The sequence below is a fragment of the Notamacropus eugenii genome, chromosome 2 (assembly GCF_028372415.1).
Source record: "Notamacropus eugenii isolate mMacEug1 chromosome 2, mMacEug1.pri_v2, whole genome shotgun sequence".
In the NCBI taxonomy this organism is placed as follows: Eukaryota; Metazoa; Chordata; class Mammalia; order Diprotodontia; family Macropodidae; genus Notamacropus; species Notamacropus eugenii.
The window spans coordinates 354,680,321-354,698,210 of NC_092873.1; the positions used below are offsets into that span (position 1 = coordinate 354,680,321).

The 17,890-nt window shown below is 45.4% G+C and overlaps 1 protein-coding gene and 2 non-coding genes across 4 annotated transcripts in view; all 3 read right to left on the reverse strand.

Moving 5' to 3' along the window:
* PLXDC1 (plexin domain containing 1) overlaps positions 1–3,060 on the reverse strand; it is a 90,226-nt gene extending 87,166 nt beyond the window's left edge. For both annotated transcript variants that reach the window (XM_072646274.1, XM_072646273.1), the window contains exon 1: positions 2,742–3,060. In XM_072646274.1, coding sequence (XP_072502375.1) covers positions 2,742–2,817 — 76 coding nt within the window. In that variant the 5' untranslated portion in view covers positions 2,818–3,060. The remainder of the gene's footprint in view (positions 1–2,741) is intronic.
* A 3,153-nt stretch (positions 3,061–6,213) lies between these two features.
* On the reverse strand, positions 6,214–6,285 carry TRNAC-GCA (transfer RNA cysteine (anticodon GCA)). Its single transcript has one exon. It is a non-coding gene; the product is annotated as a tRNA-Cys (tRNA).
* A 900-nt stretch (positions 6,286–7,185) lies between these two features.
* TRNAC-GCA (transfer RNA cysteine (anticodon GCA)) lies at positions 7,186–7,257 on the reverse strand. The gene has a single exon. It is a non-coding gene; the product is annotated as a tRNA-Cys (tRNA).
* Between the last annotated feature and the right edge of the window lie 10,633 nt (positions 7,258–17,890).

A 17,890-nucleotide genomic window follows, 5' to 3' on the forward strand; every position in this document is an offset into this window, starting at 1 on the left:
TTGGAAATAATATAAGAAAAAAAGAGGAAAGCATCAATAAAACTTTTTTAAAAATTTAAAGTACCTACTATGTACAGGTATTAAGGTTCAGAGAGAAAACCAAGTGGTCCCTGCCCTCAAGGAACTTATCTTTCTTTTGGAAAGATATAGCATGCATGCAGCCAGATAAATTAAGCATAATGCAAGATAACTGGAGGAAGGAGAGATTACCAGACACTGGAGGGAGCAGGAAGAGCTAGCATCTGAGATAAACCTTAAAGGAACATAAAAATTCTGTAAGTCAGGGATTGGGTAGGAGTGCATTCTAGGGACAAGGAAAGGCTTCTAAGAATACATGGAGGTGGGAAATGTATGTCAGCTTTGGCAAACAGCTGGTGATCTAAATTGACTGGAATATAGACTACCTGTAGGGAAGAAATTGAAATAAGATGGGAAAGGTAAATTGGGGCAAAATTGGCTTATATTTATCTTAGAGGCAATAAATAGGGAACCACTGAATGTCTCCGAGTAGAAGAGTGCCCATTGAATCTTGGGAAAACTATGTTGGGAGAGATTGGAGACAAGGAGATGAATTAAAAGTCTATTGCAATAATCCAGGAAAGAAATGATAATGGTCTGTACAATATTGCATGAAGAATAAGAGGATATGTTTGATTTCCTCCCAATCTCCTGACTTCCCACCCAGCTTCCTAATGGGAGCCTTTCCTTAATTGCAGCTCTAATGTGTCTTTATGAAAACTCAAGAAAAATTGAACCTAAAAGAATAGAACTCAGTTTTCTGTGTATAATCCCTTCTGGCTCACAGTTACCCCTCTACTACAGTTTCCTTGTGTCAGAAATCAGAGAGCAGGAACCCTGCAAAACAAGTCTTTCTAAGACTTGAGGAGTGGTGATGGGGAGGGTAGAGCACACTAAAATCTAGGATGATAGAAAATTTGTCATTCTAGAATTAGTTCAATTTCAGAGCAGCCCAGATTCTGAGGGAGTAATAGGTGCCAGGGGACGTCTGAGAAAGTGACTATCTTGCTGGAACTTTGATTTCGATCCGGCTTTGAATTCTGCCTCTGCCACTAGCTCCGTGATTGAAGCTCTAACTTCAGCTCAGTCTCCTCATCTGCACAATGGGAGCAACAACGACCTACCTCACTGGGTGGTCTGAAAAAAGTTTTTGAAAACCTTAAAAGTACTATTAAAATGTGTTGTTGCTATTTAGCCCAGAGGCTGCTGAAGGTGAAAAGGGTGAGAGAGAACCTAGGTAAGGGTGTGAAAGCATTTAAAGAATGAAATGAAGTCTGGAGAGAAAGTAGGATATGTAAGTTAGAGCTTGTGCTTTGCCCCACTGGGCTAGGAGAGTAGAGAACATAAGTGCCCCCACTGAGATGGTCCTGGATAAGTGAATTTGTATATCGCTCAACAACAATTACAAAATCTGCCTGCACAGTCTTGCTCCCCCCACCCCAATCACAGGAGAATTTCTCTATTTGAGATCTTCCTGCCCTCCCCTTCCCGTCCTCCGTCCCCATCTCCACAAGGAGACTCCCAATTCTCCTATCTCAGCCTTTCCTTGTGGTCGGAAAATCCTCCTTAGCTTTAACCTAATTTTGGGGAAAGGATAAAATGTCTTGAAGGTTCTTAAGGGGGAGGGGTGGTGGAGACCAAGGCTGGCTTAGAGTTCCCTCCTTTCCACCCAAAGACATAGGCTCACACTTCGAGCTGCATGGGGAGGGGGAGGAAATGGTGGTAGCAGAAACAGTGCCAAGGGGACCATTACTACCCAAGTCAAAGGAGAACTACCTTAGCTGGCTACAGTTCACTCTACCCACAACCGCCCCTGAGCCCACCAGGTGTCCCGAGACCTTCCTCGTTCCCCCTGAGCTCTTCCCACCTGGTCCCCAAATTCTGTGCCTTGAAGGGATACTAGATGTCTGATTCTCTTGCCTTGCGCCACTTACCCACGCTAAAGTAGAAAGGGAGCAGCTGCGGAGGGGACAAAGCTCAGCTCTGGGAGGGGAAGACCCCCTGATTTAGCCCAAAGCTGGGTTCCCAACAGTGATCCTCCCCTTCTTATCCTAATGCCAGTCTCCTGTTCTGTGGGGTGTGGGATCCCTCAACTTCAGCTCCCCTGGTTCTGTCTGGCGTTTACTGTCCCACAGAGTCTTCAAGCTATTCTCTTACCCACAAGGGTCTCTCCATTCTATTTATGGAGGGTTAGGGTAGATTGGCACCCATTCCCTCTCCCAACCCCCCCCTACACACACACAGACACACACAGATTCCTCTGGAGGACTCCAGTCCTAGGTACAGGACTGCCTTATTGCAGCTAATGCCTAGGTGTCCTGTGCCCAGGTGCCCATATATGTGCTCACTTATCAGCACCGAGAGTCACAGAACCAGAACATGTCAGCGCTGGAAAGAACCTTGAGAAATCTAGTTCCAGGTCCTCATCTGAGAAACCTCGAGCTCCGGGAAGGGAAAACGGTTTGTGTTGTTACCCCCACCTATCCTACTCCCACAAACCCCCATACACCCTCCCGAGCCAGGATGCTCACAAATGCATTCATCTGCTAGCATGTTTGCACATGCATGTAGCCACCAGAAACACACACACACACACACACACACACACACACACACATACCTGCGCGCCCTCTTGCACTCCCCAAACAGCTTATATCTCTCTTTCTAGGGACGCCCCCTCCCCACCTGCCCCTGACCATGCCAACTTTATCCCCTCCTCATACCTGCTCCCTGATCCGGGCTTAGCCCACCGGCTGCCTCCCTGAGCACCACCAGCAGGAGCCAGAGATCCCCCCTCATGGTGGAATTCGGGGGCCGGGGCCCCAAGACCTTGGCCCCCCAGCCCCTGGGGCCAGGCGGGGACAAGGGAGGAAGGGATGGCTGGGCTGGAGGCAGAGGAGGGGGACGCCGGCTGCGAGGTCCCCCTCCCAAGCTAGGGATAGAAAGACGGGAGGACTGAGAGAGGGCCGGCCAGCCAGGAGCCTGCCTGCTGTGGGCTGGGAGCAAGGGAGCAAAGCGGCAAGAGAGCGAGCAGGGAGGGAGAGCCGCGGCAGCTGGGAGCTAGCGGGGAGGGGGGCGGAGAGCGGAGCGGGGGAGGGGGTGTAGGAGGAGCTCCGGCCTGCCCTCCAGCCCGCCTGCCTGCCCCGCTGCAGGGAGCCCGACTGCTGCTGGCAAAGGGGCCAGGAGCCGGCGGGCGGCGTGCCTTCTCGTGGCCTCCCCGGGGACTCCTCTGGCAGCCGCTGGCTGGGTCGGGCCACGCAGCCCCCAGCCACTGTGATATTGGCCGCAGCAACCCTCCCTCCTATTTCTATAGCGCTTAAAGGGTTACGGAGAAGTATGAAGGTCTGCTCTTATGCCCATTTTACGGAGGAGAAAACTGAAGCTCCGAGAGCAGCACTTTAGTGCAGCGAATGCGGAGCTGGGTTTGAATCTTAACTCTGCATCTTGTCAGAGCTGTATGACTTTGGGCAAATCACTTCAAGTCTCTGGCCATCAGCTTACTGGTCAGTAAAATGAATAATCTATAATCCTTTTAGCCTATTAATTGTCTGTGGTCTTAAAATTAATGATACAAGCACCAGCCCTTGGCCCGGACTAGGGAGTAACAGTTGGTTGGCTCCAGTCCCAGAGAATTTTGTACCCACTCCACCCACCCCGGTCCCCACTGCTTAGCTCCTTCTCTCTGACATTATCTCCCACCTACCCAATATATATCTTGCACACACATATACGTATGTGTGTATATGTATATATATAATGTTTATTTATTTGATGTTCTCTCTCCTATTATAATGTAAATTCCTTGAGGGTGGGGATAATCTTTTGCTTCTTTTTGTATTCCCCAGGGCTTGGCACAATGGCTGGCACATAGTAGGCATTTAATAAATGCTTATTGACTGGCCATTTTTTTTATTCTGTTGTTAGAAGGTGATTTATTTTATTTAATTTGACTTTTTCAATTAACAAGAACTTTTTTCTCCCTCCTACTCCCCCCCCCCCAATGAATGACAACAAAAAAAAGAAATTAAAAATCAAACCATCATAAAAAAGATTCATAGTCAAGGGAAGCAAACTCTCCCCTTGGCCCTATCCAAAAATGTATGTCTCATTCACCTCTATGTTAGGAAGCAAGTAGCCTTGCCACTCACACCCCACATCTTCTGTCCTCTGGAACCCTGGTTTGCTGAATGATTTTGTAACCATCCTCGTGCCCCCCAACCCCCATCCCTCCCACCCCCCGCCCAACTGTTACGCTGAGGGAACCCTGAATACTTCTAATTTACCACTCTACTTAGTCCTACCCCCACTGGCTGATCTTTACTTGCATTTCATTTCACTAAACTCTGCCTTCCTTCCGACACTCTCTAAGTCACAGTGTTGCTCCCTGTAATTCTGTCCTTGTGTTGGAGGTCTTTATTTTCACCTTCCTCCCAGCCCTCTCCCAGCCTATAAAGAGTAGGGAGGTAACCTTCTCCCTTGCCAAATCAGAACTCGTCTGCTTCTGCTCACTTTAAATATCATTCTCATGGGGCCTAGGCCTCCTGTTCCTCTCTTGGGCCCACCGAGACCAGCAGGCCAAGAGAAGGAGACAGGAACAGGGAGGGGTAGGGGAATGATAAGGATGGGAAGACCTTGACCACAAATATTCTGGGAAAGCTTCCTCCCCCAGAAGCCACAACGAGTCAAGATGCTTTCTTTCCATGCCAGATCCCTGGGAAGAAGGGGGCAACAAGGTCTATTTTAAGTTCTGACCCGATATCCAAGGCAGAAGCCCGGAGAGGTGTTCTTTCTGTGTTCCCTCCTTCCCCGCCCTCTATTCCCCTCCCCACCTGTCACCGCCTTATAATAGACTCAAGTGATAAATCATCTTTTTTCCCCTTTCAGGACAAGAGTAAAAATATCCACAATTTAGGAGACTTAATAGGCAGCAGGGAATCAGGTCAGGACGCTGAAGTCTTTCTTCCCCCGGCCTACTTAAAAGTCACGAAGAAGGAGCTAGGGTGGCATTGGGTACTGAACACTATTCTCCCCCAGGATAGTTCCTGAGGGGAGGTGCATGGGGGAGAGTGTGGAAAAGGGAGAGGGTACAAGGGACAAAGGAGTGTGGGAAAAAGACTGGAGGGTGGGGGTGGGACGGGTCTATCTGCAGAAAGAGCTGAAAAGATTCTGGGAGTTGGAGAGTTACCTAGCAGGGATCTGGAACTTGCTCGCTTTTTACACGAAATGTATGATTTGCAAATTAAGACACAAACCAAATGTCAATCAGCTTCATCCCGGGGTTCCTCCCAGCCTCCACATCCTCTCTCTCCTTTTTGTTCCAACCCAGTTCTCTGTTCTAGCACCCAGGGCTCTGTAGTCTGACTCTTCCAAGAGGCTTTTCCTGATCCCCCTGGTCTTCTAGGTGCTGTTACTGTTGCACATGTGTCCCGGTTAATTTGTTGTGTCCCCTTAGTACATTGTAATCTCCCTGAGGGCAGGGACTCTCATTTTTCTATTTCTGGCCCCAGTTCCTAACGCAGGGCCTGGCTTATACTAGGCACTCAGCAAATAAATGCTGAGCGATGGATCGAGCAGTCTCTCGAGCGCTTTTTGCCTCCATTCGGTAGCCTCTGGTTGGATTGGCCTGGGCTGCTCTGGGCATCTCACTGATAAATCCCCTTTGTCCCGGGCTGCGCAACGCGGCCTCCTGCTGCCCTCCAGCGGCGGTTCTGGGGGAAGTCCCCGCGCCTGCGGACCGCGTGGTCTAGGTTGCTAGGTTTGACCCTGAGGCCGCTTTGCGGGACTCGGCCGTGCTGGACAGTCAGGCATTGTCCAGCATGGGGACCCTTCTCGCTGTGCTCAACTAGGGCAGGGACTCGAGGTGGAATCCCTGAGGACGGAATCCAAGCTGTGGCCCCGGTGGCTTAGCGGGGTGTCCCTCAGCGGCTTGGGGGGAGGGAAGTCTGGCAGAGGAAGTCTCCTTTCGCCCCCCACCCGGGAACACGAGAAGCGGAACACGTACAAATTTAAAGCCCCTCAAAAGTCCAGGAGTTTCAGCGTACCCTCCACTGACTGTACCCCCTCCCCCTTCCGGAAGGGTCAACCTGAACACTCTTAATATGAAAAGCGGGGAGCAAGTGATTCAACGATTTAAAGGACAATCGCGGCCTCCGCGCCCATGAGATTGAGAGTTAAATCTTTTAAAAAAATGGAAGAAGGGGGCACCCGGATTTGAACCGGGGACCTCTTGATCTGCAGTCAAATGCTCTACCACTGAGCTATACCCCCTCTACTGGACAACAAGGGCGTAAAGAGAACTCTTAGCCTATTTCCGCGCAGGCGCCATAGATTTTTTTTTTTTTTTTTTTTCCCCTCAGGAATAGAATGGTTTTTTATAATCTATGCACCTAGAGTAGGAAAGGACTGTGAGGTAGAGGTGCTGTGTTACAAATACGTACACAAGAGAAGAGTGAGAGTCCTGGCCCTCAAGGAACATATCCTTGTACTAATGGGATACAATAAGTGCATAGATACATACCTAATATAAGATACAGGATAAAAGCTGTTTGCAGAACTCGAGAGCTCAGGCTTTCTGCCGATGGTGGAAAAATGCTTGTTGAAAGGATTCCCCCTCTCAACCAAGGGGACCCAAGAGGGGTCTCGCAACTCTTCTTGAGAAACCTGGCGGGAGAGGGGGCGCTCCTTACAGGAGAAAGAGACTCCCCAAGTATTAGACTCCTTCCTCCCACATTGCAAGGATGGCCCTTGCTTCGCTCCAAGGATCTTTCCTAGTCCTGGCCCCTATCTCACCCCTGGTGCTCACCATGCTCCTCAGTCCCAGAGGACTCTGGGAACAATCCCCTTCACTCATCATGGGGATGGTGAAAGCAGGACCAAAGGATGGCCCCAGTTGTTCTGAACACTCAGCATTCTACCCCTACCCCCCACAATATGTTCACCACTTTTTCCAGGAGACAAAAAATAAGTAGTTTCCTCTAGACTGCCTTGTAACAACAGCGGACTACTGCTACGAATGCGAGATCTATCTTTAAACAGAAACGGGTAAGAACTTCGCAGTCCTGGTTTCAACACAATTCACAAACAGGAGCCTATTCCTAACTCCAAATTCCCTGCAAACCCAAAGGTGGAGGGAGAAGTGTATTTAAAGCCAGAATAAAACGTAGCGACAGGGGGCACCCGGATTTGAACCGGGGACCTCTTGATCTGCAGTCAAATGCTCTACCACTGAGCTATACCCCCACATACGTAAGTTCCCTTCCTACATATTTACCTTTGCAAATCAAGGGCGTGGTGGTTTACTGATCACTGGTCAGTGAGGGTTGGAAAGGATGGCTTGTCATCCTACATTTCAAAGAGAAAGGGTAAACTGAGGAAAACCCAGAACTAAGGTAGGAGCAACCAGTTTAGATGTCAAAAGTCATTCACAAGTTTCCTGCAAAATCATCAGCCTACAGAGGAAAAGACATACCAGGAAAGGATTTGCTAGGGAACCTCAGATCAACCCTATCCCAGTTCTGAACTGGTAACTGCCCTGTGGAGAATGAGGATTAAGAATGCTTCATCCTTAGGGCTCTCGGAGGTTCCAGTACCACCCAAGGGTAGTCCCTGTCTCTGCCTTACTTCCTGTTCTGTCTAGACTGTGGGTAAATACTACCTGAGGACAATCACTAAAAAGATCTTCCCCGCTCAGGGATTCGACAAGCTCAAACCAATCTAGCCTCCTCCTACATCTTCCCAAAGCCCCCAGGGACTGTCTCCTTAGGTAGACTCTGAGCCAAAACTTCCAAGCAGTGTCACCTCAGCCACCAAGTCGTGCCAACCTGGAAAACAACTACAATAAGCACAGTCACAAGTACTGTTCATATTTCTCTATCCCTTTTAAGTTGGTAAATCTAGGCAGAGATCCAAGCCCTCGGTTACAGATAACTAACTTAGAGTTAGATACTCCCAAGATTCTGTCTGACATTGCATGTAAATGAATTTGAGCCAGAACAAAAAGGAAGCTAATGAGTCAAAGGTATTGTTTTCTACCCACCTAGCCACATTCCTGTCTTTATTATACCTATCTGGCAGCAGCTGAACGTTGGCCATTCAGAAACTTACCACATAGCACTCTACAAAAATCATTGAAGGGTTGCTTCTCTTTGCATCCTCACAATTTGGCACAGCGTCTGACCATCCTAAGTATTTAATAAATGCTTATTGACTGACTGAAGTAAGTAGGGTTAGGGTTAAGATTGCCTTTTACAGACAAGAAAACTCAGGTTCAAAGAGTGACTTTCTCACACAGACAGTAAAAGTCTCAAAAACATGACAAGTTCAGTTCTTCTGATGCCATTCCACTAAGTTGAGAGGACCTGGTGGCCAACCTAAATGAAGTCTGGCAAGCAATCCCAGCCCATCCTGACCCTTCCTTTTCTGAAGCTTGTCTATTCAGGCCGGACGTGTAGGATCTACCCGCATCACAGGCAGGATGCTTCTTGTCCAGGAGCCAGAAAGCATAAGGAAAGGCAAGGGTTGTTGTCATATTCATTCTCTGTTGCCATCAGAGAAATGATGACATGACTTGCACTTGACTCTGTTTTGAGTGAGGGAGGGCTGTGCAGATCACCAGCCTCACTTCTCCTCCAGAATCATCTGGACCAGTGACCAGATATGAGTATGGTTTAAGGAAACAGACAGCTTAAAAAGGCAGTTATTACCTCTCATGATTGGGGTTTTTTTTAAATAACCAATGCAACTTTAAAAAATAATTAATTACAAAAAGATGAACACATAGACATGGAAAAGACTTGGGTGGGAGTAGAAATTGAACAAGGTGAAAGGATTAATAGACAAAATGGATGGGAAATAGAGGGATGAGATTGGAAGGAGAATGGCAGATGGAGAAGGAAAAGATTAAACTATAAAGAACATAGTTTGCACAAAGGCTGTCCTGATCTATCTTCCTGAAATCTCCCTGAAAATGCCTTTATTTATATGCTTGCAATATTCAAAACACTGTGATAAGAGCTAGGAGTAAAGGATGAAAGTACAGAGGTCTAGGAGGTAAAGAAGTCCAGTGTCTGCCCCTTTGATCTCACTCTTCCCTTCCTTTCTCCCCAAAAGGATAATCTAGAGATTTCAAGACCTGCGGTGTATGTAGGGTGAGGAGGTGGAATGAGAAGTGTTTAATTCTCATTCTCTACCACCTTACTCCTCACACATCCACCTCTGCCTTGCCCAGTATCTCTGGGAAGAAAGATGCAGCCTCCCTCTTCCTTCTCCCTCTGAGTCTGAGGACAGGCAGGTAGGCAGATAGGCTAACAGCTAAGTCCCAGGAGGTCTGCTTTCTCACTGTCCAAAAGTCAACTCTATCATCTGCCCCCAACACCCACTCTCAGAAATGTAGAAAAAAAGGATTTTGCTATTTTCCTTCCACATTGTCCTTAGAAAAATAGACTACTCAAATCTCTCTGTTTAACTTGAGGGTACAAAGCAAGAGGGAGGCTGCTAACTAGACATCAGTTGGCAGTAATTCGAGATTTCATCCACTCCAGTCTCACTGGAAGTCTGTAAGAAGAGCCAAAGGACATCGGTTAAATGCTATCCCCAGAGTGATAGTGGTCATCTCCAAAGCTCTACCTCATACCTAAATTATTCTTTCCACCAGGCTTGTTTCTCTCCCTCTGCCACCAGCTCTGCCCTTGTTTTAGGCAGCCTGTATGACTCTTCATGAACCCCTTTGGGGTTTTCCTTGCAAAAATATTGGAGTGGTTTGCCATTTCCTTCTCCAGCTCATTTTACAGATGAGGAAACTGAGGCAAACAGGGCTAAGTGACTTGACCAGTGTCACTCAGCTAGTATTTGAAGCCAGATTTGAACTCAAAAAGATGAATCTTCCTGACTTACCACTGTGCCACCTAGCTGCCCATAAGGCATATGGCCTCAACGCACAGGGCCTCCTTATTTGCAAGGGATGGAAGTAATTTAAGGAATGTTTCATTTGTAGCAAGAGGTTTAATAGGTGGGTGTCCCTAGAGTAGGCCAGATCCCCCTTTCCTACTTCAATAGGGAGGACAAGTTTCAGGGTAATGTAGCATGTCTGAGTGACTAGGTTAACTCTCTCCTACCACTGAGGTAGGAGAGAGATGGTGCAACCAGAAATGGGCTTGCCCCTTGCTCTGATTGAGCCCTGGGTCTCTCCTTCCTAGTTTCTCTACAACAGTTGTCTATACCCCTACAGGTTTTGTTTGAGAGCAGACAGAGGAAAAAAGAGATTGTTCTGGGAAACAAGGTCAGGATCCCAGGCTCTCAGAGCTGTCCCCAGGCTCCATCTTTGCTCACTCTTCCCCTGTGATGGCACAGCAGGTTTGTATATGCCATAGATAATCTTTGATAGAACTGAGGTGAAGGAGTAGGAGATTTCTGAGGTGGTCATTGAGCTCTTCACAATCTGCTTACTGGCAAAGATGAGCACTGATGCATTTGGATCCTGACAGAGAAACGCCTTTTTAAAATTAAATTGCACTTGAAACTTACTAGCTATGTGACCTTGGGCAAGTCACTTAATCCCAACTGCCTTACCTTCCCCCTCCAAAAAAAACCATTAAACTAAATTAAATCACATAGATGAATCCTTCTGAGTACTCACCCTCATTACCCGTTGATTTCCTCCTCCCCAACCTGGGGCCACCATTTATTTCCCCTCCTCACCCTCATAACCAGCACCAGACTAGCCTAGGCTTTTTTAAATGTCCAGATCAGGAGACTGGAATATTCAGTTGCCAGTAAGGTGGGCACCAAGCCTGGAGCTGCAAGTGAGATTGATGACCTTGCAGGTGCCATTGGAAACAAAGTGATGGACATAGGCATGACTGTCATTTGTCAGAGATCAACTGATACTTTCCATGGATGGGTGTTCTGGTAGGCAATGCTTGGTTTAAAGTTTGGGGCTAAACCTACAGGGTCCCTGAGAGGAGAGTACCTGACTGGGTGGGTGGAAGTGGAGAGGTCAATCGTTCACTTACCAAGTAAACTCTTGGACACATGAGCATTGTGGTGCTCTATCTCAGCAGCCCCTCAGTCTTACCTCATGATCCAGCATCTCGTTGGCAGACCTTCCCTGTTTGTGCTCTCCATCCTAAGGATGATGAACTGGGAAGCAGAAGGAAGGTATGGCTTTCTGGGCTTTCCCTCAGGTTCCTTGATCCCCTTTCCCCTGGGTCTCAAATTTGGGTGATGTCTTTGGAGGTATAGTTGCTCTTATGCCTGCCACTCAGAAATAATTTGGTCCCTATCCTTATTCCCAATTTTTAAAATTCTTTTCTATACATCTGGGGTGAGAGAGATGATTATTAACCATGATTTGGGGACACCTAGAGTTCTTCCCCTTTTTCTAAAGTCCTCATTTTGAGGCTCAACCTCTAAAGGAAAGGATTAATGATAGCTAGGATTAACCTTCTCCTCAATCTAGGTATTGCTACCCCACCCAACTTTACAAGGAATTTAATCCCATGGTGTTCTACTCAGGCTTGGGTGGAGGATATAGATCTTTTGTCTAGATTCCCCCAGTCTGGGAGAAATTTGGAAGTAAATGACATAATTAAAATCACATCCCCGGTCCCTCATTAGTATAGGTCCACTTCTCATTATAATATTCATTATCTCTCATTAATTGTTAACCAGTCACAATGGATTGCCTCCCTCAGGAACACCCACTCTTCCAAGGGCATGTAAATTGTGAATCCCCTGCCATGATTTATCTTTGGCATTCCAGAGTGTCATACTGACCCATTTTATTGGCAATATACTAGCATTATTAATAAAGTGACTAATTACCCAGAAACTAAGTCTTTCAAATTTTTTAAATGTCACTGGGGTGGGCATAGGTATGGCCTCTACTAAAGCAATACCATAGATAGTAACATAGCAAAGCCTGTTCAAAGAAGACAAGAAAGTAGAGCTCCCAGAAGTGTGGGGAATGTTGTACCTTGGACATCAGTCAAACGACTGGCAAGAAAAAATGGACAAAACTGAACACTATAAGACTCCACCATTTGTCTCCCAGGCTGCCCTCAAGTTGGGAGGTGGGGAGGGAGGGAGGAAGAACTGAGTCAGCTACAGCATTCCAGACTGAAAGTCGGGACACGTCATGCCAAAATATGCTTTTAGTTTCACAAGTTCAAGATGGGTGAGTCGTCACCAGGCAACAACTATGAAAAAGATCTGAGTGTTTTAGTGGTCTGCAAGCTCAATATAATTCAGCAATTCTATGGAGCAGGCAAATAGAAGCTAATTCAATATTAGCCTGTGTTAAGAAAGGCAGAGCATCTAAAATGAGAAAGGAGAGGGTTTTGCCATTCTCTAAATATTATGGTCTGTTTTTGCTACCACATTTTAGGAGGTACAATGCCAGCCAACCAGAAAGTGTTCAAAAGGGTATCCAGAATGATGGGAGGACAAGAACGCATCACAGTTGAAAGATCTATGGATGAGAAGATTTGGCTGAGTGGTTGGGAGGGGGGGACAATATTTGGCTCAGAAACTCTCAGGGCCCAGGAACTGTATAGGCTGAAGGGGGGGCCAGAGAGATTTCAAGGGTCTGAAGACATGGAAGAGGGATCAAATTTCTAATGATGGGTAGAAGATGCAATGAGGCAAATTTAGGATTAATTTAAGGAAAATAACAACCTAACCATTAGAACTATCCAAACTATAGGCCCTCATCACCACCCATCTCAATTACTTCATTAACCCAAAGTGTAATGAGCTGCTGCTCCTATTGCATCCCCTCCCCACTTGCCTCCCCCCACCCAAGGAGGTCTCCTTACTAGAGGCCTTCTATTTATACATCAGGAAAGTTATAGAAAAGATTGCTACTCATGTACAGGCTAGACTGGATGGCGTTTAGGGCCCCTTCCACTTCTCTGATTCTGATGGACACTTCCTTGATGCTGGGTCATGGGCAGAGTGCCCTAGGGCCTGGGTCATTTTGCACCTTCCCTTGGGAAAGGAGCAAACAGGGCAGCCCTTAACCCTTTCCCCTTCCCCAATCCAGTCTCTTAGGCACAGACTCAACAATTTCCTTTGGTGCTCCAGGGCCACCTGGGTTGGCATAGTAGGTTTCCCAGGTTTTCCTGCCATCCAGTGTCCCACATCAAGAAGCAAGCCTCATGCAGAATGACCTCTTCCATGTTGCTGCCCACACTAGATGTGTTTACCCCCTCTTTCATCAGGCTGGAGAGAAAGGAGGATACAAACCCTAATTGTGGCACCTGGAAGCTCCCAAGGCCTGATGTCCCTGACTTGGTCATCTCTCTAGGTCACAGGAAGCCGCTGTCCTGTTTTCTTCTGGAAGCTCTCCCCAGTACCTTGACTTAGAGAGGAAGAGCAACTGGATAGGACTGACAGACAAGGTGGAGACCCAGAGTGTCAGGTCCAAGAGGGCGCTGGAGATTTGCCCAAATGCTCCAAGCCTCTTGTCTTCCCCTCTGGGGAAGAATGCTCAGAACTGGTAGAGAATGGTCCCACCACCATCACCTTGTGTCCTGAGGGCAGTGAGGGAATTTGAGGAAGCTAGGTCACGGGAACATCCCTTCAACCTCCTGTAGAATGGGCTCAACTTCCTTTCTCACCCAAAGACAAACTGGGTACATCCAACCCCAAGAAATGTGCCCCCTGTCCCTCCAGCAGTCCTTTCAGGAGCCTGACAGCCAATAGCAGTAAAATCTATTTTCTCCCCACTCTTTCACATTTGCCCTCCAGAAAGCATTAGGAGCTGGGACTCCAGTGTCCCAACAGGGTTATCTCCCTTTCCAGGCAGGCACTCGCCCTGAACTAGCCTGCTCTCTGGCCTCTGGGAAAGTAGGTTTTGAATACTGCGGAGGGGGAAGGAGGAAATGGGGAGACAGGAGTTCAGGGAAAGCTAAAATCGCAGTCCGAGGAAATCAGCCAGCAACACCACCTCTCCCCTTCCCGGCTAGCGTCTGGGGAGGAACGAGTTTATCAGACTTGTTACAAGGGGCCTGCCGTGGAGGGGATGGGAAGCGTGGGCCACAAGAACCCCAGATACCATGATAGAAATGGGGATCTACACTGCCTGGGCATAGGAGAGAGAGGGCACGTGGAGGTGGAGCCCCCATCCTAGATTAAAGCAGTGAGCACGGGTAGAGAAGAAGCGTTGGGGGCTGAGGCTGTGGGGGCACGACGCCCTGCCCCCTGGGCCCTGGGCTTCCAAAGATACCTATTATTCTGACAATCAGCTAGCCCACAGCGGGTGCGGAGGCCCAGGATTCGGGGAGCCCTGAGGCTGGGGATGGGGGGGAGGGGAGGTGTGGGAGGTGTCCAGCTCCAATCTAGAGCTCCGCGTGCTTACCCCTCCCAGGAGAGGCTGGGGGCGTGGCCTAACCTCTGACACCTTGTCTAGTTACCTGCGTCACGCAGTGGGAGGCGTAGAGCCTGGAGGCACTGAGCTATGCATGCTAGCGGAAGATTAGCTACGTCTGCAGTTGGTATTCCCCAGACGTTCCTTCCCTCGTGCCTGGATCCGCGCTATGACCTCACAGAGACGTCTGTCACTTACCCTAATGTGCCTTTGGGTTGCATGGTAACTCCTAGCTTCTTCCCTCCCGTTGTGATTAACACCCACTCTCTTCCCTCCCACACCCAGAAAGCTACCTGAGCAGTTTGCAAAGCCCTGCTTCTCCTTAGGCTGATTGAAGCTGAACCCAATATGGACAGGCTGTATCAGTCATTACCGTAATTCCCATTTATTTATTGTCGTAGTGCTGTTTGATGCTCGGAAGGACTTGTGACTGCACCCTGCTCCTTACTCTTATGCAGCTGCCAACCTATCTGCACCCTCTCACCCTTGTACTTGTCCTTCCATAAACCAACCAAAAGGGCAAAGTCGTTTTTAAAATGAATTAATTTTTATTTTAATTAACAAGCATTTACTTCCTCTTTCTCCTACCTACCCCACAGAAAATAAGAAAAATAAAACACCTGTGAGATATAGGAATAGTCAAGCAAACCAAATCCCCACACTGGTCACGTTAAAGTGTATGTCTTCTGCACATGTAGTCCATCACATCTCAGTCAGGAAGTGGGTAGCATTATTATGGGTCCTCTAGAATACTGCCCTTCTGGGTGAGCGTTGGTGGGGGCTCATAATATTGTTTTAGGAATACCTTGAACACAAAGTAGTCACTTCCTGGGTGTCCCCAACTCTCCTTGCAAGCTGAGAAGGGGGTATCCCAGAGATGGGTTACATACACTTTAATGTGTAAGTGCCATCTGCCCCCTATAAAATTTAGAGTAGGCATTGTTTCATTTAGGTTAGCACCTAACGTACTGTTATGCACATAGTAGGAGTGGAATGTGGAAGAGATCATGGACTCGTAACACACTGTTCCACCAAACCACTGAGTGGTTCAAAAGAGAAATGAAATTTTAAAAAACTAATGAACAGGATTAATTGAAAGGGCGGGAAAAAGAGGGGAGTCTACTGAGAAGAAAAAAAAAGGAGAGGCAAGGAACTACATAACCAGAAAAATGCAAAGGAGAAAAAACAACGAATAAACAAAACCCCAAAGAGGAAAAGGTGACAAGGAAGAAGAAAGAATTAGAGGTGAGAAGAAGAGAGATAGTGGTATAGAACCAGCTTAAAAAAGGTTAAGGTAAAGTAAATGAAGGAATGTAGTACTATGTTTATGGCAGAAGAGGGTAAAAATTCATAACTTAGGGAAAAATCCAATATTAGAGACAGATTGAGGAAAATATTATCCCAACTCTCATAAATTAAATTGTAAATGGACTAAACAATCCATAAAATGAAAAAGAGTGACAGACTGGATAAGAAAACAACAATTGACAACCTGTTGCTTACAAGAAATACCTTTTAAAAACAAAAACACACAAAATAAAACTGAGGAGATGAAAGCTTGTTTTACTATGCATCAAATGAATCCAAAAGGGCAAGAGTTGCAATTATGCTATCTGACAAAGAAAAACAAACTTTCAAAAAATAAATAGGAATAAACAAGGAAACTACATTATGTTGAAAGAAAGCATAGATAACAAACCAATATCAATAATAAATCCAAATCAGCTCCAAATGCCTTAGCATCAAAATTCATAAAGGAAAGATTTTCTGAACTATAAGAAGATATAGACAGTAACACATTAGTGACAAGAGACTTCAGTACTCCTTTAGTATCTTAGTGTTGGATAAATCTAACAAAAATAAACAGGAGGAAAAATATGAAACTAAACAAGTTTCTGGGAAAACTAATTAGAAGATTTATAATGTCTGCTAAGTGGAATTACAAAAGAATATACATATTTCTCAGCACCACATGGAACTTTTACACAAATTGCCCACGTAGTAGGGCATAAAGACACTGCAAACAAATGTAAAAAAGCAGAAATCGTTAATGCATCTTTTATTGACCATAATGCAATAAAAATAGTCATTGGTTCAGGGACTACAAACAAAAGATTCAGACCCAAATAGAGACTTAACAACGAAATCATAAATAATGAATGGGCCAAAAAATAAATCATAGAAACAATAACTATGTAAATGAAAATGACAGTGATGAAACAACATACCAAAATTTCTGGGATACAGCTAAAGCAGTCATCAGGGGAAAAATTATATCCCTACAAACATATGATAACAAAACAGAAAAAGAAAGGATTAATGAACTGAATATATATAATATATATAACATATGTTAAAAAATTAGAAAGCAAAAAAATAAACAAAAAAACTAAAATGAGCACTAAAGGGAAGATACTAAAAAATAAAAAGGAAATAGATAAATTGGGAGAAATAATAAATAAAACTAAAGACTAGTACTTTGAAAAGACTAATACAATTTATAAATCTCTAGCTAATCTGATTAAAGAGGGCAGAAAATCAAATCAATAGAACAGCAAGTGAGCAAGGAGAAATCACAACAAAACCAGACTCAATGAAAAGAATAATTAGGACATATTATGCACAGTTATATGCTAACAGAACTGAAAACACAAACAAAATAGAGGAATACCTTCAAAAATATGAAGTACACAAACTATCAGAAGAACAGAAAGAGATCTTAAATAAACCAATATCAGAAAAAAGTAGACCTACAGGTAAAGAAAGGCACTACCAAGGTGGATAGGGAGGAGGGGTGGGAAATGACTCCTGGCTTTGATGTATTGACAAGAGAATTCTATCAAACTTTTAGAGAACTATTTCCATTCCTCACAAATTATTCTCAAAAACTGAGAAGGAAATGACCTTATGAGACAAATATAACCCTAATATTTAAATCAGGGAAAGATAAAACACACACAAAAAACTATAAACCAAAGTTTTAAATAAAATCCTATCAGAATATAGCATTTTATCCAAGAAATCATTCATTGTGATCAGCTGGGATTTACACCAGGGATGTAAGGATGATTCATCAAAATTAAGAAAGCAATCAGTACAATTAGCCATATTAAAAACCAAAATATCCAAAGCCACAGGGTCATCTCAATAGATGCCAAAAAAAAAAAAAAAAGGCTTTGATAAAGCACAGGACTCTTTTATGCTAAAAATCCTACAAACTATAAGCATAAAGGAACCTTTAAAAATACAAGAAAAATAATTTATCTAAAGCCAAAAGCCATTGGGCAAGGGTAATCCAATGACTTCATAAGACATCAAGAAATAATAAGACAAAATTTTAAAAATGTAAAATAGAAAAGAACATGTAGTATCTCATTAAAACAACAACAATTGACCGGGAAAACAGATTGAGGAGATATGAAAATTGTTGGACTACCTGAAAGTCAAGGTCAAAAAAAGACTCTAGTCATTATATTTCAAAAAATTAGTAGGGAAATTGCCCTGAAG